The sequence below is a fragment of the Hypanus sabinus genome, chromosome 3 (genome assembly GCF_030144855.1).
Source record: "Hypanus sabinus isolate sHypSab1 chromosome 3, sHypSab1.hap1, whole genome shotgun sequence".
Classification (NCBI taxonomy): Eukaryota; Metazoa; Chordata; class Chondrichthyes; order Myliobatiformes; family Dasyatidae; genus Hypanus; species Hypanus sabinus.
The window spans coordinates 35,213,726-35,235,195 of record NC_082708.1 but is presented as its reverse complement, the minus strand read 5'-3'; the positions used below and the strand labels follow the sequence as shown (position 1 = coordinate 35,235,195).

The following is a 21,470-nucleotide window of genomic DNA, read 5'->3' as shown; positions in this document are numbered from 1 at the left end:
TGACCTGTGCTTCGAACTGTCAAACTAGATGAAGTAGTTATTAAGCAGTTAAAAATATTTTTCTGTTATTTATTACAATACAGCAGTCTCCACTAAAGACTTCCAATTAACAAGTATATAGTGCCCAGGTTTGGTGTCTTCACTGGTTACCAAGGCGAGGGAGATGCATGTTCCAACCCTTTGAAAATGTTGGTTACTAGAAGATGAGTGATTGTAGTCTATTATGTTTCAGCTGTCACTCTCCGTAAATTTTTCCTGTAGGGTAGCTCTTGTGTTTGTTCACTGTCTACCCTTGGCTTACAGATCAAATTACTATCCCTCCATCACAGAACAAGTTTTATTCTAAAATTCTAATGCATAAGTGCCAAGGTTCCAACGGACTATAACAACCTGCATGCTGAATAAATTGTGTAATTAATGATATACTAATATGTTTGTATTTTACAGAAGTACCTAGATTAGGATAATTTTATTACACAACAAAAAAACATAACTTATTGCAGAAATAGCATTAATTTGGCAAATATCATCTTTCCATATTCCGAAACCCTTCACACACATTGAGAAGCTTCTGAAGTGAAAAAGCTAATGCAGTGTAGGAAATGCACAACTAATATCATTAAAACAAATTGGTATTCTTAGCCGGTTATTAGGGTTGAGGCTACCTTGGTATCACTATGGGTTCTGAAGTGCTGTGGTATTCTAGCCTCTGTCTGATGTAGAACAGGTGGTACTTAATGGGGCAGATTGATAGGTAGTTTGGGAGGTGGTGTACACTTTTACACTATGCTTCTGTGTGCTCCTGGCAAATGCATTCAGGAATCTCAGTGCTATCTCACAAAGTTTTTTTTTCCCATTTGAATGGTATTCGTCCAATGATTCCCAGGAGCCCATGTTTTATAAGGAGCCTTTGGGGACATTTGTTTTGCTATTCAACTGGTAATTTCTTTCTGTATCAGAATAGAGTGAAGCAGTCAGCTGTGATGCAGAAGAATGACAATACCAGCCCATCAGAACAATCCGAGTAACAAGGTTATTAATATTGGGGATGTTGGCCTGGAAGAGGCTGCTGACGTTTATTTTTATCCTACCAGTGGATATGGTTGACTTTGTGAAGACAACATTGGTATCAGATTACTCTCTTTTCAAGTACCTACTGTGAATAAACTGCAGAGAAAGGCATGGTTCACTGATGATTACTAGGCTATTAGCTTGTAAATAGTTTGAGATTTCGATCTTTATGCACTATTTTCCTCAGGCAGTCAAATGCTGTGGTGATGGATTGAAGATGATGGTGAATTTCATATTTAATGTCTGCTTTGGTGCAGAGGTGACTCCTAAGAAATAGTGGAAGAGTTTCTAGGGTCGATTTTATGAACCTTTATTGTCAGAGTAGTATACCAGAGGCAAGTTCATAGAGGGAATTTTTATATTGTAAACATTTAGTGTCTAGCCCATACAGTGCATGAATTGACCATGATGAAGAATTCAGTCATTGAATATGTACAATTGCAAATGTTGATTGAATACCACAGTTCAATGACAGATATTGGGTTTGCTTTGGTTTTGGAATGAAAACAAAGTAGTTTAAATGGTTTGCCTTTTGTCCTGTAGATTACCTCCAATGCAGTGGGAAACTTGCTGGAGGTAAAATAATAAGAAAATGAGAAATAGAGCAGAATGAGGAGAAATTAAGCAGTGTGAGCCTAGACTCTCTTGAGAAATGAGAATTATCTCATTGAACCAGACAGAATGCTTGAGGGGCTTGAAAAGGCAGATGTAGTTCTGATGTTTCCCCTGGCTAGGAGATTAAAATCAGGGATCAGAGTTTCAAAATAAGAGGTCATCCATTCAGGACGTAGATGAGAAGACATTTCTTAACCTGTACAGTGTGAATGTGTGGAATTCTGTATGCACAAGGACTGTGGAAGCTCAATTACTGGCCATGTTCAAGCAAGATATCATTGGAACTTTTTTAATATTGTGGGATATAAGCTTAGGACAGAAAAGTGGTGATAGAATAAGAGATCAGCCATAACCTCCTAACTCAACAGCAAAAGTGCTGTCAACTGAACTTTTAAGGGAAGATTACCTTCTGGAGAGGAGATGTTAATCTGAAATTCAGATTGCTGTTGAAGCAGGTGTAAGAAATATTAGAGCACAAGGGTGTTATGCCTGGTGTGCAGGTTGATACATATACTTCAATTTACATTATTTATTTTTAAAAATCCCATCCATATCAAACTGAAGCATCCTGATAGAAATAATTTCCACCTTTATGCATTCCAGGACAAATGTAAACTGTTTTAGAGGTTATAGTTAATTGTGAAATCAATGATATGAGAAATTTTTCCTCTATCCATAAGACCACAAAACATAGGAGCAAAATTAGGCCATTTGGCCCATCAAGTCTGCTCCTCCATTCAATCATGGCTGATCCTTTTCTCTCCCTCCTCAGCCCCACACTCCAGCCTTCTCCCCATTTGATGCCATATCCAATCAAGCATCTATCAAGCTCTGCCTTAAATGCACCCAATGACTGTGGTAACAAATTCCATAAATTCAAATTTCTCCATATCTCTGTTTTTAAATAGATGCCCATCTATCCTGAGGCTGTGCCCTCTTGTCCTAGACTCCCCCACCATGGAAAACATCCTTTCCACATCTATTCTGTCTAGGCCTTTCAACATTCGAAATGTTTCAATGTGATTCCCCCCCCCCATCCTGCTAAATTCCAGTGAGTACAGACCCAGAGCCATCATATGTTTCTTATATGATAACCCTTTCATTCCCAGAATCATCTTTGTGAACCTCCTCTGAACCCTCTCCAATGTGGGCACATCTTTTCTCAGATAAGGAGCCCAAAGCTGTTCACAATACTCAAGGCGAGGCCTCACCAGTGCCTTATAAAGCCTCAGTGTCACATCCCTGCTCTTCTAGACTTCTTGAAATGAATGCTAACATGGCATTTGCCTTCATCACCACCATAACTGCAAGTTAATCTTTAGGGTGTTTTGCACAAAGGCCCCCAAGTCCCTTTGCATCTCAGATTTTTGAATTGTCTCCCCATTTAGAAATAATCTGCACATTTGTTTCTACTACCAAAGTGCATGACCAACATTGTATTTCATTTGCCACTTTCTTGCCCATTCTCCTAATCTGTCTCAAGTCCTTCTGCAGCCTACCTGTTTCCTCAACACTACCTGCCCCTCAACCAATCTTCGTATCATCTGCAAACTTGGCAACAAAGCAGCTATTTCATCATTTAAATCATTGAAATACAGCGTAAAAAGAAGCGGTCCCAATTCCAACCCCTGTGAAGCACCACTAGTCACTGACAGCCAACCAGAAAAGGATCTTTTTATTTCCACTCACTGCCTCCTACCAATCAGCTTATGCTCTAACCATGCCAGCAAATTTATTGTAATATCATGGGCTGTTAACTTGGTAAGCAGCCTCATGTGTGGCACCTTGTCAAAGGCCATCTGAAAGTCCAAGTATACAACATCCACTGCATCCCTCTTATCTGTCCTACTTGTATCCTCTTCAAAGAATTCCAACAGGATCACCAAGCAAGATTTCCCCTTAATAAACCATGCTGACTTTGTCCTATCTTGTCCTGTGTCACCAACCTCATCCTTAACAATTGACTCCAACATCTTCCCAACCACTGACATCAGACCAGCTGATCTATGATTTTCTTTTGGCTGTCTTCCTCCTTTCTTAAAGAATGGAGTAACATTTGCAATTTTCCAGTTCTCTGGCACCATGCCAGCGTACAATGGTTTTGAAAGATCATTACTATTGCCTCCACAATCTCTACTGCTATCTCTCTCAGAACCCTAGGGTGCAGTTCATCTGGTTCTAGGTGATTTATGTACCCTTAGGTCTTTCAGCTTTTTGAGCACCTTTTCTCTTGTAATAGTAACTGCACCCACTTCTCTTTCTTCACAGCCTTCAACATCTGGCATACTGCTAGTGTCTTCTACAGTGAAGACTGATACAAAATACTCTTTTTTTTCCATTTGCCATCTCTTTGTCCCCCATTATTATGTCTCTGGCTTCATTTTCTAACTGTGTCTCTCATCTCTGTTTTATTTTCTACATACTTGAAAAAGCTTTTACTATCCGCTTTGATTTGTTTGCTGGCTTGCTTTCATATTTCATCTTTTCTCTCCTAATGATTCTATCAGTTCTCTCTGTAGGTTTTAGGCCAAAATTCTTTTTCAACTGAAATATGAAAACAGGAAAAAATATCTTACGCCATCCTGATGGCATGAACATCAATTTCTCGAACTTCTGGTAATTGCCCCCCTCCCCTTCACCACTCCCATTTCTCTCTCTCTCTCATCGTGTCTCCGATCCCGCACATCACATCCATCTGCTGCTTCTTGCCCATCCCTTTATCCCATGGTCTTCAATCCCTCCTATCAGATTCGCCTATCACATCTCTTTATCTCTTTCACCTATCAGCTTCCCAGCTCTTTACTCCTCCCCCTCTCCCAGTTTCACTTTTAACCACCACCTCACATTTCTTCCACTCCCACTACTTTCTTGTTCTAACTTGTCATCTTTTTTCCAATCCTGATGAAGGGTCTCGGCCCAAAACATCAACTGTTTACTCTTTTCCATAGATGCTGCCTGACCTGCTGAGTTGCTCCAGCATTTTGTGTGTGTTGGTTGAAATTTTACTGTTCTTTGCTGTATGCAAATATAGTTGTAGTATTTGCTTACCATAACACAAAAGTGGTCTCAAAAGTAATTGCACTCTGTGTTACACTGAGCTTCTGAAAGGCAATATATAAAAACATTTTTTTCATTCCTATTTCTCTTTTCCTCCTGTTCAGGTAATCCAAATGGAGATCTGTTTCCACCTATACCATGCAAACAGGCCACTTCAACCTTTGTTCCTTTGTAATTTGTAATAGTGATTACTGCATAGTTTGTAAACTGCCAAATTATGTAGTTTGTCCTTAAACTATGCTATCTGTACACTATTTTTAAAACAGTTGAAAATGCTATTGAATTTTTAAATTTGCCATTTGACATACCATATCTATTTTCTATTAAAACAGACACTTGAATTGTTATTTGACTAATATTTTAATGATGATATTATACCTCAAGCCTTATTTATATTTTGTAAAAAAAATACTTAGATCTGTGTTTAGGAAAGTGGCTGTATTCTTAAAACATTACCTTTTACTGATCCACTGAATTCAACACAGCATTGATTTGGGTTGGAATACCTCAATCTGATTTAAAACAATGACCAGACAGCTAGCTGTCTTTGTTTAATAATATTCATCCTGTGCATCTCCATGTATTGTTGTAAGTTTGAGAGAGCAGCTTAAATATGATGATGGCAGCTAAAAACGTCAGCATAATTCAGTGAACTATGCTGTCTTGACCTTGAGGATGAGTGCATTATGATGATTTGTATTTTCTAATTCTTAAATTATTTGGTAGGTAGAGAAAATGAAAATGTATGAGGTCAGACTGCTCTGACACATCTATCATTCATTTTCTGAAAGGAATAATATTCCATTATTGTCCATATATATTGAAAAATTGCTCAAATAGCTGTACAAATTTTTAACATAATTTAAATATTGTTAATATATCATTTTTAGAAATACAAAATATTGCTTACAATAATATTTAACATTTACACGAGCTTGGATATCTTAGAAGAAATGCCATGATATTCTTTTATTTTTTACTTGAAAACCATTAGCATTCATTTTCTATTAAATATGCAGTTTTTTGGTTTCATCAACCAAATTTATCAATAATTACACTGCTTGGTGAATTTCAGTATAAAATTTCTGATTCTACATTAAATACCTCTTTTAGTGTGATGTGAAGCAGGAAGAAGCAAAAGAAACAGCAAACGTTATAGAATGGAGAGTTAATATATTTTTTACCATGCATGTGGCTCTGTAGATTTATTATTTTCAAATGTTTTTGTGCAGGCCCTTGAAAGTGAATTTGTTTCTTGCCAACTGCATCAGTGGATTGACCTTATTTTTGGATACAAACAGCGAGGCCCAGAGGCAGTGCGTGCTCTCAATGTTTTCCACTACCTGACATATGAGGGGTCTGTGAATCTAGATAGTATCACAGATTCAAGTCTCAGAGAGGTAAGACCTAACAACCACAACAGATCTAAATATAAATCTTGAAATCTTTATAGAAATGCTACCATTAATACTAGGCTACAGAGCTCTGTTAATATGTACAGTATGTTCAAAAGAAGTTGTTAGAATTGAATACAGAAGGGTATATATTTAACCAGCTGAGATGAAATCCCAGTTATGAGGTGTAAGTTGTATTGATTATATTTGTGATGTTATATTTTTTATCTTTTATTAATATTATAAAATATAACAGCGCATAATTCAATCACATGTGAATGTCTAAACAAACTCTCAGAAAAAATTCTGTACTAGACCTAGCTCATTTGCTTTCCTTATAGAAATCAAGAAAATGTTTTTCAAGTATATATTCGATTCAACACAATTTCTCATGGAATATTCAAAGTTCTTCTGATAATTGATTTTATTTTCAACCTGTAACACACATTGTTCTTTTTGGACAGGGATATGTATTCAAACCTCAGTAAATTTATCAGAAATCGAAGGGTGATTGATTGCATGATTCTTTAAATATATATGTATATATAAGTAATGTGTAGGAAAAAAAACTCATCAATCTATTGAACTTTCCACTGTATGCCAATTAACTTCTTGCTTTTATTTTGACAACTAGGAACAAGTTACTAAACACTAGGAACATGAATGAATGTGGAGTATTTATTATATTTAACATATAAAATCTAATACAGTTTGAAGAATTTGTTTTGGCATAACTAGTTGCTATAAAAGAGCAATTCTATTAAATTGTTTTAAGAGAATTTCTCTCCAAACTTCTTTTCCCTTGAAGCCAAAGTACATAAATCTTTTCTTGTCTTTAAGTGGTTGAAAATGGACAAGATGAAAAAAATAGCTACAAAGCAATAGCAAATAATTTTAAAATCATAAACATGCCCATGTAAAACAAGAGCAGCCTCAAATGGCAGTCTCCTATTTTCTTATTTTATTTCCTTTTTAGAAAGCTATTTGAAGGTCAAAACAACATGATTTTAATGGGCCCAGTGAAATCCTTTACTGGTAATTTTGCACCATTTAAAGCTATGTACATATGCAACAAATCTGCCACTGAAGGACAAAACTCATCATTTGCACTAATGTCATGGTATAATATTTCACTACATCAAACTCTGTAATATGAGACCAGAAAAACCCTTTCAAACACTTGGGCTGTTGAGTAAACTTGTACTGAGTGATATCACGTGCAAGATTTCCACAGATAAATATATCCAATTGACGGGTCAATTAACGGGGCTAATAAATTATGCCTGAAGTTTCTTTAAATCAATGCACATTGTTTCCATAATTTTGTGATATGCCTTCAAAATAGTTTTGTCAATTTACTTGTGCCAGTTTTTTTCCCCCATGAACAAAAGAACCACTAAGGGGTTTTTAACACTTATTCAGAACATTATGAATATGCGCCAGCTGGTATGCAAAGCTTAAGAGAAATATGCTTTGAAACTACAGTGCACCAGTAGAGCTGTGGTACTGTGCTAGAGACATCCCTAGATATTTACCATCTGTTACAAAATAACTAAAAATACAATGCTATACAAAGGAGAATTATTAATAAAAACGACTCAGAGGTCAAGTCAAAAGTCTGCAGAGAAGAATAAATTACATTATCTAACTAATTTCTTTTGGTCTTCATTTTGTAAGCAACATGAGCATTAATAACTTTTGTTTAAGCATTCCCATAACAAACATAATTTCAATATTTAGTCAGAACATAGTTCATTGAAAATTAAGTTTTTATTACTGCAGTTAACTGAACAGTCCTAATTACACACCCCAGACTGGTTACTATTCAAATCTGCTTCTTGTAGGATAATTTTTGATTGTTCTTTGTTAGGAAGTTAATGGAACCACCCTTTGAAGCAAAACATTGTTGAAACCATTATGTTTTATCTTTTCTTGACAGGTTAAAGTGACATAATAACATAGCAAAGGTTAAGGAGATGTATAAAAACCTGGACTGAACCACCTTAGCAGGTTTTAGAAATATCAGAAACTGAAATTTAAAATTTATGTCCTATAAGTGCTATTTTGTTTTACACATGTAATGTAGTTTTTCTTAATTTGTAAAGGTTTTTTTTCTAATGTCCGCAAAATAAAGTCTTGAGCTGCCCCTATTATTTCTGTTGGATGGGAGGGTAGGGCAATGAAATCTATGGACAGCTGCATAGACAGTGAACATTAATCCTTGGTTGCCCAGCTTCTTTTATTTGATCACATGCTATTAACTTTCGTATACTTAATTTCCTTCTCCTGAAGAAATAGATGTTTGAACTACTACCATGAATCCCATGATTAACAGTTCTAGGTCTTGATCTGCCAGTGTTCTGTAGCGTGAGTATGTTACAAAGAGAATGAGATTTTCATTATAATTTTTATAAGTGAAAACAAATCTGAGACTATTTTTTGGTTTGGGTTTAGAATTTTCCTAAAAATGGAAATGAAAAATAAGCTAAGGATCTCAAGTGACACAGTATCCTGGAAAATTCTGATCTAATTGCCTGGTTCCTTCTTACTGGGTTCTGATCCAATTCTCCATTGTACGTCTTGAGAAGTGTTACACAATGGAAGTGCCACTGTTTGGTTGAGGCACAAAACCAACAGCTTCTTAGGTGAAGGTAAAATGGATGAATTTGTAGTAGAGCAGTGAAACTATGCCCAGTGTTCTGACAAACTTATCCCATGATCAACTTTTTCAAAATATTATTTATTTGATCATCATTGCAGGTGCCTTCTATGCTCAAAATGCCTGCTGTATTTCATTGTTTGTGAAGTATTTTAGAACATTAAAACCATAAGAAAGGTACTAGAATCCTTTATGCACAAAAATGCTTCAACACATGCAAGTACATGTATGTAATGTATGCTTTGTATAATTGAAATAGCAGGGAATATATTGCCAGAAACATATATTTGCGAGACAAGTGTTTGAACAACAAAATAACTGCAATCTCCCTCTGTGCTGTCACATGGTAGTAAAGGAACATTAGATAGTTGTATGTGAGTTTATTTGTTCTTCATAAATGAAAACATAGGAGAAGTTCTACTTTCATGTTGTCAACTCTTAATGTCTATCACACTCCCTCTTGCTATCTGTAAATGTGTGGGAATTTCTTCTTTACTACTACCTGCTGGGGCTGCTCAAAGGTTTAACGGTTCATTTTATTGTAAGTATGCATGTACAGAACTACACAGTCTTTTCCAGATAGCCATGAAAAACCATAGGAATTGCTGAAAAGAAAAGCCACCACTCCCCACCCCGCTAACACGAGAAAGGAAAAGAAACATAAGCTCACAAACCCCCAACCCCCTTGCACAAAAAAACTCACACTCCCAAAGACCCCTTGCAAAAAAACAGCGTCTATTAACATCAAATCCCCAGCCACCTCCCTTGCAGAAAAAACAGCAACAATAGTATAAAAATCCCCAACCCCTCTCTTCACACACAAAACCTAACAGATTTGCCCACATAGAAAACCATCAACAAACACTAACATCAGACCCCAAATCCCCACTTCTCTCTCACATAAAAAGTACCATATCACCCACCACCAATCAGCAACAAGAAAGAAAACACTGAAAACCAAAGGAGACCAATAGAAGGTACAGTCCAATAAACACATAAATCTCGGAATATCGAAAACATCCTTCCATCTGCCTTTGAGAAGAGCTGCTGCACAAACTCCATCCTTCCATGAAGAGCATCCACCATGCCGGTTCTGAATACAAATGCCACCAACCCGACTACTGACACCCTGGCTTATGTTGAGAGCGATATCTGACTTCCTCCATATTCATCTCGATGCTTCAGTCTTCCTTGCTACTTCAAGATGGAGTCATTCATGACCCCAACAAGGCAACTTATGTTCTCAGTCCTCTTCGGGACCCCATCTCTGATCTTCTCCATGAGGCAGCTTTCTAGACACTAGTTCATTCGATCAAATTCCAAACTGCACACCATGGGCTCCAACAGTTCCCGTAACACAATCAAAAATGAACAAGCAGAAGATGTAGATGAAGTGAAATAATTGAAGAGATTTGCTATTTGAAAGCTGTTGCCTGATGAATCATCGTTCGCTGGCACCATCTTGACTGGAAGTCCTCTATGTAGAAAGTGGTTGTAGGCAGTAAATATTTTTCCATACAAAAGGATCACAGCCACTTTCTAGCTTTGCTCTCATCTTCAAGAATCTATCGGTCATCTGCTTTTCTTCTAATGAACTTAGAGTCAGAATTGTACAGCAGAAAATGTTTTCTTTAGCCTATTGTGACCATGCCCACCTTTTTCTCATTTGCCTACACTTACCCCTTGTGATGGTATTGGGTTCCCTGTCTGCAATGTCCTAAACTCAAAAGGAGATTTTAAGCCCTATCCAATATAGGTATCTCTGGGTAGCCTCACTATAGGGAGGTTATACTGTGTCCACCTATTCTTCAAAGAATGCCATGAAAGTTGTTGTTTTGCAGCAGTAATACAGTGCAATACATAATAAACAAAATTATAAATTACAAAGAGAAATAGATAATGAGTCCAATATCAATATGAGTTATAGACAAATGAATTATCTAGTGCAGAAACTAAAGGCTAAGGAATGAATTCTAATTCTTTTTGTCACCCTGTCATTTTGTTATTCTCCTTGTCATCCCTAACAATTGCCAATGCTTCCCAATACTTACACTGTTTTCTACCAAATAACATCATCTGCATGTGATGCTTTCCTGATATCTTTGCTGGTACAAAGTAATTTGCAAAGATGGTCTAAAGAATTCTGAGAAAACAGTGCATATAATTTAGCTGTATTGGCCTGGCTTAATGTAGGCCAATTAACATAGCCCCATTGTCTTCTGTTTGGCTAATGCAGACAAGAAGACTCATGGTCACTTCACTTTGCAAACACATCTCTTAGTAGCCAGCCTAGGTGTCCTTTTAACTTCAAACAGACTCCTGCTTGCAATGTACATGAAGAAATGAAGACTGGTTCTTCTTTCCAAAAAGAAGTTGATCAAGGAACATTTGTTACACATTTGACTTTGGCACAAACAAATCTGACCCTTTGGAAAGGTCATGCTGCTGTTGTAGAAAGGTTAGGTTAGTTATAAACTTCTTGGACCCTGGAAAGTGAATACTCATCACAACCTAAGATCTTGAAGCAGCACTGGTGGAGGTTCCTCACTGATGAACATAGGCTTCATGGGCATTCTTCTAGGAGTTTGCGATACATCTTTCTACAGTTATCTAGCCAGACAAATGGGTGACTATAGCTAATAGGGAAAAAGAAACTGTCACTCCATTGAAGTTCCACTTTGAAGCATAAAATTAAGACCAAAATGTCTGTTTTGTCTTCAATTTCCATTTTCCTATCACATATTATTTTTATACTTAAAAGAAAATGCAGAGGTCGCTTATTGGTGATGCAGTACAAGGTTTGAAAAGAGCTCTGGTGATATCAGCTCTTTTCAGCAGACTACAATCAGCACCAGAGGTCATTCTTTGGTGATAGAGGTTGAATTTAAAAAGAACTCCAGTGTTTTCAGTTTCTTCTGGTGGGGAGCACCGCAAGCGTCATTGTTGGAGAGGGCCATTTTAAAATGATCAGGCTATAAGGCTAGAACTTGCAGGTGTGAATTGGGATGATTTTTTGCAGGGAAATGTACTATGGACATGTGGTCGATGTTTAAGGATCTCTTGCAGGATGTTAGGGATAAATTTGTCCCAGTGAGGAAGATAAAGTATGGTAGGGTGAAGGAACCATGGGTGACAAGTGAAGTGGAAAATCTAGTCAGGTGGAAGAAGGCAGCGTACATGAGGTTTAGGAAGCAAGGATCAGATGGGTCTATTGAGGAATAAAGGGTAGCAAGAAAGGAGCTTAAGAAGGAGCTGAGAAGAGCAAGAAGGGGACATGAGAAGGCCTTGGTGAGTAGGGTAAAGGAAAACCCCAAGGCATTCTTCAATTATGTGAAGAACAAAAGGATGACAGGAGTGTAGGACCATTTAGAGATAAAACTGGGAAGATGTTCCTGGAGGCTGTGGAATTGAACGAGGTCCTCAATGAATACTTCTCTGCAGTATTCACCAATGAGAGGGAACTTGATGACGGACGGTGAGGACGATATGAGTGAGGTTGATGTTCTGGAGCATGTTGATATTAAGGGAGAGGAGATGTTGGAGTTGTTAAAATACATTAGGACAGATAAGTCCCCGGAGCCTGACGGAATATTCCCCAGGCTGCTCCACGAGGCAAGGGAAGAGATTGCTGAGCCTCTGGCTAGGATCTTTATGCCCTCATTGTCCACGGGAATGATGGTATTGATGTAAATAGAGAATTGGTTGGCAGACAGGAAGCAAAGAGTGGGAGTAAACGGGACCTTTTCAGAATGGCAGGCAGTGACTAGTGGGGTACCGCAAGGCTCAGTGTTGGGACCCCAGTTGTTTACAATATATATTAATGATTTAGACGAGGGAATTAAATGCAGCATCTCCAAGTTTGCGAATGACACGAAGCTGGGCGACGGTGTTAGCTGTAAGGTGGATGCTAAGAGGGTGCAGGGTGACTTGGATAGATTAGGTGAGTGGGCAAATTCATGGCAGATACAATTTAATGTGGATAAATGTGAGGTTATCCACTTTGGTTGCAAGAACAGGAAAACAGATTATTATCTGAATGGTGGCCGATTAGGAAAAGGGGAGGTGCAACGAGACCTGGGTGTCATTGTACACCTGTCATTGAAGGTGGGCATGCAGGTACAGCAGGCGATGAAAAAGGCAAATGGTATGTTGGCATTCATAGCAAAAGGATTTGAGTACAGGAGCAGGGAGGTTCTACTGCAGTTGTACAAGGCCTTGGTGAGACCGCACCTAGAGTATTGTGTGCAGTTTTGGTCCCCTAATCTGAGGAAAGACATTCTTGCCATAGAAGGAGTACAAAGAAGGTTTACCAGATTGATTCCTGGGATGGCAGGACTTTCATATGAAGAAAGACTGGATCGACTAGGCTTATACTCACTGGAATTTAGAAGATTGAGGAGGGATCATATCTAAAGGGATTGGACAGGCTAGATGCAGGAAGTTGTTTCCGATGTTGGGGAAGTCCAGAACGAGGGGTCACAGTTTAAGGATAAAGGACCGAGATGAGGATAAAGGATAAAGGCCTTTTAGGACCAAGATGAGGTAAAACTTCTTCACACAGAGAGTGGTGAATCTGTGGAATTCTCTGCCACAGTAAACAATTGAGGCCAGTTCATTGGCTAAATTTAAGAGGAAGTTAGATATGGCCCTTGTGGCTAAAGGGATCAGGGGATATGGAGAGAAAGCAGGTACAGGGTTTTGAGTTGGATGATCAGCCATGATCATACTGAATGGCGGTGCAGGCTTGAAGGGCCGAATGGCCTACTCTTGCACCTATTTTCTATGTTTAACCTAGAGAAGTGTGAGGTGGTACTCTTTGGAAAAACAAACTCCAAGGCAGAGTACAAAGTAAATGGTAGGATACTTGGTAGTGTGGAGGAGCAGAGGGATCTGGGGGTACATGTCCACAGATCCCTGAAAGTTGCCTCACAGGTAGATAGGGTAGTTAAGAAAGCTTATGGGGTGTTAGCTTTCATAAATCGAGGGATAGAGTTTAAGAGACGCAATGTAATGATGCAGCTCTATAAAATTCTGGTTAGGCCACACTTCCTTCCACATAGGAAGGATGTGGAAGCATTGGAAAGAGTACAGAGGAGATTTACCAGGATGCTGCCTGGTTTAGAGAGTATGCATTATGATCAGAGATTAAGGGAGCTAGGACTTTACTCTTTGGAGAGAAGGAGGATGAGAGGAGACATGATAGAGGTGTACGAGATATTAAGAGGAAAAGACAGAGGGGACAGCCAGCACCTCTTCCCCAGGGCACCACAGTTCAGTACAAGAGGACGTGGCTTTAAGGTTAGGGGAGGGAAGTTCAAGGAGGATATTAGAGGAAGGTTTTTCACTCAGAGAGTGGTTGGTGCGTGGAATGCACTGCTTGAGTCAGTGGTGGAGGGAGATACACTAGTGAAGTTTAAGAGACTACTAGACAGGTATATGGAAGAATTTAAGGGGGGGAGGGTTATATGGGAGGTGGGGTTTGAGGGTCGGCACAATATTGTGGGCCAAAGGGCTAGTAATGTGCTGTACTGTTTTATGTTCCATTTTCTATGTTCTTAGACAAGAACAAGCAGCGGTTCTGAGTAATTAAGTTTCATGTAATTTTTTTTCTGTTAGTACATAGCTAGTACACTAAGAATGGGTTTGGAGGTAGCGGTATGTTCTTTGTGTGAGATGTAGGAACTCTCAGAGACCTCCAGTCTCTCTGATAACCTACATCTGCAAGAAATACACCAAGCTGCAGCTCTTTAGAGACCATGTTAAGGAACTAGCATTGCAGCTGGATGATCTTTGGCTCCTACAGATAAATGAGGAGGTGATGGATCAGAGCTGCAGGGAGGTAGTCACACCTAAGTTGCAGGAGGCAGGTAGCCGGGTGACTGTCAGGAGAGGGGAAGGGAATTAGCAGCCAGTACAGAATACCCCTGTGGCCATTCCCCTCATTAATAAGTATACCACTTTCCTGTACTGTTGGGGGACGACCGACGGGGGAAACTGCAGCGATTACGTCTCTGGCACTGAGTCTGACTCTGTAGCTTAGAAGGGAAAGAGAGAGAGAAGAGGAGTGCAGTAGAAATAGGGGATTCCCTTGTTAGAGGAGCAGAAAGAAAATTCTGGGAACATGAAAGAGACATTTGAAAGGAAGTATGTTCTTTCCCAGCTGCTGAGGTCAGGATGTCTCAGATCAGATTCATGGCATTCTAACGAGAGAGGAAGAATGGCAGGAAGTTGTGTTACATGTTGGTACCAACAACATAAGTAGGAAAAGAGAGAAAATAAGGAGTTAGGCAGAAAGCTGAAAAGGGTTGCTGCCTGAGCCACGTGGCAGTGGCAGTGGGGGTAAGTGGGATGATTTGGCTAATGAAATACTGGCTGAAGAATTACTGCAGAGGGCAGGGTTTCAGATTTCTGGATCATTGGGATCTCTTCCGAGGAAAGTATGACCTGGACAAAAAGGAGGAGTACACCTTAACCTTTGGGTTAAGGTGTATCCTTGCGGGTAGGTTTGCTCGAGCTGTGGGGGAGGATTTAGACGAATCTGGCAGGAGGACGGGAACCAGAGTGATGGGACTGAGGTTGGGGCAGTTGATATACAACAAAATGTCGTGTGTGGTGAAACTCTGAGGAAAGGCAGGCAGATGATCTGGCAAAGTTGCAGTCAATGAGATGTGTTAATGTGTAACAGGGAGCCTAAATCAAAGAGGGTGATGAATACAGAATTGAAGGTGTTATATTTGAATGCATGCAGAATTTGGAATAAGGCAGATTATCCTCTAGTGCAATTAGATTCTCAGATATGATGTGGGCACCTCTGAGTCATGGCTGGAAAAAAATCATAATCCAAGGATACACATTGTTTCGAAAGGACAGGCAGGTAGGTGGTGGGGGGGTGAGGTGGCTATGTTGGTAAAAAATGAAATATAATCCTTAGAAGGAGGTGACATAGGATCAGAAGCTGTAGAATGCTTGCGGATAGAGTTAAGAAACTGCAAGAGTAAAAAGACCCTGCTGGAAATATATATAGGCCTCCAAACGTTAGCTCGGATGTGGGATACAAATTACAAAGAGAGATAGAAAAGGCATGTAAAACGGGCAACGTTGTGATAATCATGGAGGATTTCAATATGAAGATAAATTGGGTAAATTAGGTTGGTGCTGGAACCCTAAGAGAGGGAATTTGTAGAATGTCTATGATTTAGCATTTTAGATCAGCTTGTGGTTGAATCCATAAGGGGAATGGCAGTTCTGTATTGAGTGTTATGTAATGACCCTGATTTGATTATGGGATTTAAGGTAAAGGAACCCTTAGAAGTCAGTGATCATAATTTGAGAGAATTCACTCTGCCATTTGAGGAGAAGCTAAAATTTGATGTATCAGTATTACACTGGAGTAAAGGGAATTACAGAGGCGAGAGAGAAGAGGTGGCCAAAGTTGATTGGAAGGGGACAGTAGCAGTGCTGATGGAAGAACAGTAATGGCTGGTGTTTCTGGGGGAAATTCAGAAGGTGCAAGAATGATGTTATACATCCCAAAGAAAGCAACTGTCGCTGACAATAGAAGTCGAAAAGACAGAAAAGCAAAAGAGGGCACTTAATATTACAAAAATTAGTGGGAGGGTAGAAGATTGGGAAGCTTTTAAGAATCAACAGATGGCAATTAAAAAAAGCCATGAACAGAGAAAAGATTAAATAGGAAGGTAAGCTAGCCAATAATAAAAAAGAGGACACAAAAGGTTTTTTCAGATATACTTATAAAGAGTAAAAGAGAAATTATAGTGGATATTGGACCACTGGAAAATGACACTGAGAGGCAGTAATGGAGGGCAAAGAAATGGTGGACAAACTTCATAAGTATGTTGTGTCAGTCTCCACTGTGGAAGACACTTACAGAATATCAGAAATGCGTTAAGTATCCGGGCAGGAGTGTTGTTACTAATATAAAGGAGAAAGTGCTTGTGAACTGAAAAGTCTGAAGATAGATAAGTTACCTGGACCTGATGGACTATGCACCACATTTCTGAAAGAGATAGTTGAAAAGATAGTAAAGGCATTAGTAATGAGCTTTCAAGAATCATTAGATTCTGGCATGGTACTGTAGGACTGGAAACTTACAAATGTCACTCCACCCTTTAAGAAGGGAGGGAGGCAGAAGAAAGGAGATTATAGGCCTATTAGCCCGGCTTCAGTGGTTGGAAAGATGTTGGAGTCTATTATTAAGAATGAGATTTTGGGTACTTGGAGGCACATGATAACATAGGCCAAAGTCAGCATGGTTTCATTAAAGGGGAACCTTGCCTGACAAATCTGTTGGAATTCTTTAAGGAAATACAGGCAGGGATAGACAAAGGAGAGTCAGCAATTGTTGTTTGTTTGGATTTTCAAAAGGCCTTTGACAAGGTGCCACACATGAGGCTACTTAACAAGATAAGAGCCCATGGCGTTACAGGAAAGATATTAGCATTGGGTTGAAACAAAAGAAAATCTACAGATGCTGGAAATCCAAGCAATATGCACAAAATGTTGGAGAAACTGAGCAGGCCAGGCAGCATCTATGGAAAAGAATACAGCTGATGTTTCAGGTCAAGACCCTTTAGTAGTGGTTCCACTGAATATCAACCCCTTGACATTGATGCCAAAGTTCTTCAGGGTAGTGTGCTAGGCCCAATCATTTGTTGCTTCATTAGTGACTTTCCTTTCATCCTAAAGTCAAATGTAAAGATGTTTGTACCATGTTTATTTTGCATTCACAGCTCCTTAGATAAGCAACAGCCCATGCTTGCTTATTAGTCCTTACCTATACATTGTCTGGTACAAAGCATAGAGTAAAAATGACAGTTTCACCACGTGGTCTTGACTTTTATTGACAGTGTCAGTGTTTTGCCACCCATTAATATTTGCATCTTCAGCAATTTAATTTGTTGGACACCATCCCTTCATCAAAATTATTAATGAGGATTTGATTTAGTTGAGGACCTAGCAATGATTCTCGTATTACCACACCAGTAATAACCCATCTTGCTGAAAATGCTCCATATATTCCTATTCTCTTTCCTGTCTGCAAACTAGTTCTTTATGCAGCAAATATATCATTCCTAATTCCATAAGGAGTTATTTTATGCAGAGACTTGGGGTGATGTCAGTGGCTATAGGAGGGTATTTATTCTTCCAAAGAAGAAGCATGATACAGAGGCAGCATCTGTGACATTTTCCCAGTACTTCGAGGTGCATATAGAGGATACCCAATATACAAGATACACTCAGCTGGCTGCATTGGGCAGGCTAGATAGCTCTCAAAATTGTTCACATGAGAAAGGCTCCTGATATGGACACTCCTGCATTCTGTCTCATAGAATTTACCAGGTAGACAGTTTTGTGCTATGTTAGAGATCTTGATCTTCTCAACCTATCAAAAGGCAACATTAAATGCATTGAAACATGAAAACATAGAAAAGCTACAGCACAGTACAGGCTCTTCAGCCCAAAAAGCTGTGCCAAACATGTCTTTACCTTAAAAATTAGCTAGGGTTACCCATAGCCCTCTGTTCTTCTGAGCGCCATGTACCTATCCAGGAATCTCTTAAACGACCCTATCATATCCACCTCCACCACCATCGCTGGCAGCCCATTCCATGCACTCACCACTCTCTGCATAAAAAACTTACCCCTGAGATATCCTCTGTACCTACTTCCTAACAACTTAAAACTGTGCCCTCTCATGCTAGCCATTCCAGCCCTGGGAAAAAGCCTCTGATTATCCACACAATCAATGCCTCTCATCATCATATATACCTCTGTCAGGTCACCTCTCATCCTCCATCGCTCCAAGGAGAAAAGGCCAAACCCACTCAACCTATTCTCATAAAGCATGCTCCCCAATCCAGGCAACATCCTTGTAAATCTCCTCTGTACCCTTTCTATGGTTACCACATCCTTCCTATAATGAGGCAACCAGAACTGAGCACAGTACTCCCAAGTGGAGTCTGACCAGGGTCCTATATAGCTGCAACATTACCTCTCGGCTCCTAAACTCAATACCACGATTGGTGGGGGCCAATGCACCATATGCCTTCTTAACCACAGAGTCAACCTGCGCAGCAGCTTTGAGTGTCCTGTGAACTCGGTCCCCAAGATCCCTCTGATCCTCCACACTGCCAGGAGTCTTACCATTAATACTATATTATACCATCATATTTGACCTACCAAAATGAACCACCTCACACTTATCTGGATTGAAGTCCATCTGCTACTTCTCAGTCCAGTTTTGCATCCTATCAATGTCCCACTGCAACCTCTGATAGCCCTCCACACTATCTACAACATCCCTAACCTTTGTGTCATCAGCAAACTTACCATCCCTCCACTTCCTCATCCAGGTCATTTATAAAAATCCCGAAGAGCAGGGGTCCCAGAACAGATCCCTGAGGCACTCCACTGGTCACCGACCTCCATGCAGAATATGACCCATCTACAACCACCCTTTGCCCTCTGTGGGCAAGCCAGTTCAGGATCCACAAAGCCATGTCCCCTTGGATCCCATGCCTCCTTACTTTCTCAATAAGCCTTGCATGTGGCATCTTGTCAAGTGCCTTGCTGAAATCCATATACACTACATCTACTGCTCTTCCTTCATCAATGTGTTTAGTCACATCCTCAAAAAATTCAGTCAGGCTGGTAAGGCACGACCTGCCTCACAAAGCCATGCTGACTATTCCTAATTATATTATGTCTCTCCAGATGTTCATAAATCCTGCCTCTCAGGATCTTCTCCATCAACTTACCGACCACTGAGCTAAGCCTCTCTGGTCTTTAATTTCCTGGGCTGTCTCTACTCCCTTTCTTGAATAATAGAACAACATCCGCAACCCTTCAATCCTCCGGAATCTTTCCCGTCCCCATTGATGATGCAAAGATCATCACCAGAGGCTCAGTGATCTCCTCCCTTGCCTCCCACTTTACATCTCATCCAATCCCAGTGACTTATCCAACTTGATGCTTTCCAAAAGCTCCTGCACATCCTCTTTCTTAATATCTACATGTTCAAGCTTTTCAGTCCGCTGTAAGTCATCCCTACAATCGCCAAGATCCTTTTCCATAGTGAATACTGAAGCAAAGTACTCATTAAGTCCCTCTGCTATCTCCTCCAGTTTCATACATCGGTATGAAGATGAAGTTCTATGGGCAGACAAATTGGAGGAGAGTGCTACACAGTTCCTCCCACTTGCTGGGATCACAAGGCACACATAAGAGTAAAGCAACTAATATCATCAAGGACCACTCCCACCCCAGTCTTCTGTCCTCTGCACTCTCCCATTGGGCAGAAGATACAAATATTTGAGAGCACGAACCATCAGACTCAAGGACAGCTTCTATCCCACTGTTATCAGGCGTTTGTTTGGACCTTTCATACAGAAAATGATGAACTCTTGATCTCCCAATCTATTTTGTTCTTGTCCTTGCACTTTATTTGGCTGCTTGCCCTACACTGTATAATGCAACAACTGCATTATGTTTTCTTTTTGCTGCCTCAATATAATTACATTATGTATGACATGATCAAGCTGGATGACATTTTATTTTATTTTATTTAGTGATGCGGCGCAGAGTACATCCTCCTGGCCCTTCGAGCTATGCCACCTCAGCAACCTTACATCACCAATTAGCCCCAACCTAATCACGGGACAATTTGCAATGATCAGTTAACCTACCTGGCACACCTTTGCATTGTGGGAAGAAATTGGAGCACCCAGGGAAAACCCACACATTCCATGGGGAAGACAGGAGAAGGCATGAGATTGGGTCTGAGAGGAAAATTGGATTAGCCTTAATGAAATGGCAGAGCAGGCTGATGAGCCAAATGGCCTAATCCTTCTCTAATATTTTATGGTCTTGTGGACATACAGAGACTCCTCACAGAACAGCGCCAGAATTAAACTTGAACTTTGGAATACTCCAAGCTATAATAGTGTCATAACATGTGAAAAAAAACTTTTCACTATCACAGTACTTGTGACAATAATAAACCAATAAACACAGTAAACTAAAAAAGACATGTGTAGTGATTAAATACGTTTGCTGATGATACAAAGCTGAATGGCAGTGTGAGTTGTAAGGGGAATACAGAGAGGCTTCCAAGGAAGAAAGGCAGGTTAAGTCATTGTGCGAATATAGAGAGAATGGAATATAATTCAGTTAAAATAGTAATTAAACTGTATTACCTGAAGAATGAACAAAAATTATTCAGATGGCTTCACACTTATATTCTAATCCTGAAATACATGCCAATATATTATTTTGTGCCAAAGATCAAGAGGCTGCTTGACCTGTTGTGTGTATCTAACATTTTAAAATTTTATTTTAAATAAGGAATAGTAGTATATAGCAAGTTGATGAACTGAGATGCATATTCACAATTTATGCTTAGTTATTCAGTTATTGTTATGTACAGTGAAAATACGATTTTACTTCATGAGAACAAAGTGCCACGTAAAACATGTGTAGTCAATTTACCACAGTGGTCCATTATTGACATTTACAAGACAAAGCTAAACTTCCAGTCTCTCTCAAACTTACTTTTAGAATCACCTATAATTTTTTTAAGGAAATTACTCTTTTTAATTCCCTAGTCAATTACTTAAAATTTGCTTTGCATGCAAATTGCACTGATATAATCAACA

The 21,470-nt window shown here is 39.4% G+C and overlaps 1 protein-coding gene across 4 annotated transcripts in view; it reads left to right on the top strand.

Moving 5' to 3' along the window:
• nbeaa (neurobeachin a) overlaps positions 1 to 21,470 on the top strand; it is a 790,167-nt gene that overhangs the window by 724,012 nt on the left and 44,685 nt on the right. For all 4 annotated transcript variants that reach the window (XM_059964072.1, XM_059964073.1, XM_059964071.1 and 1 more), the window contains one exon: positions 5,976 to 6,143. In XM_059964072.1, coding sequence (XP_059820055.1) covers positions 5,976 to 6,143 — 168 coding nt within the window. The remainder of the gene's footprint in view (positions 1 to 5,975; positions 6,144 to 21,470) is intronic.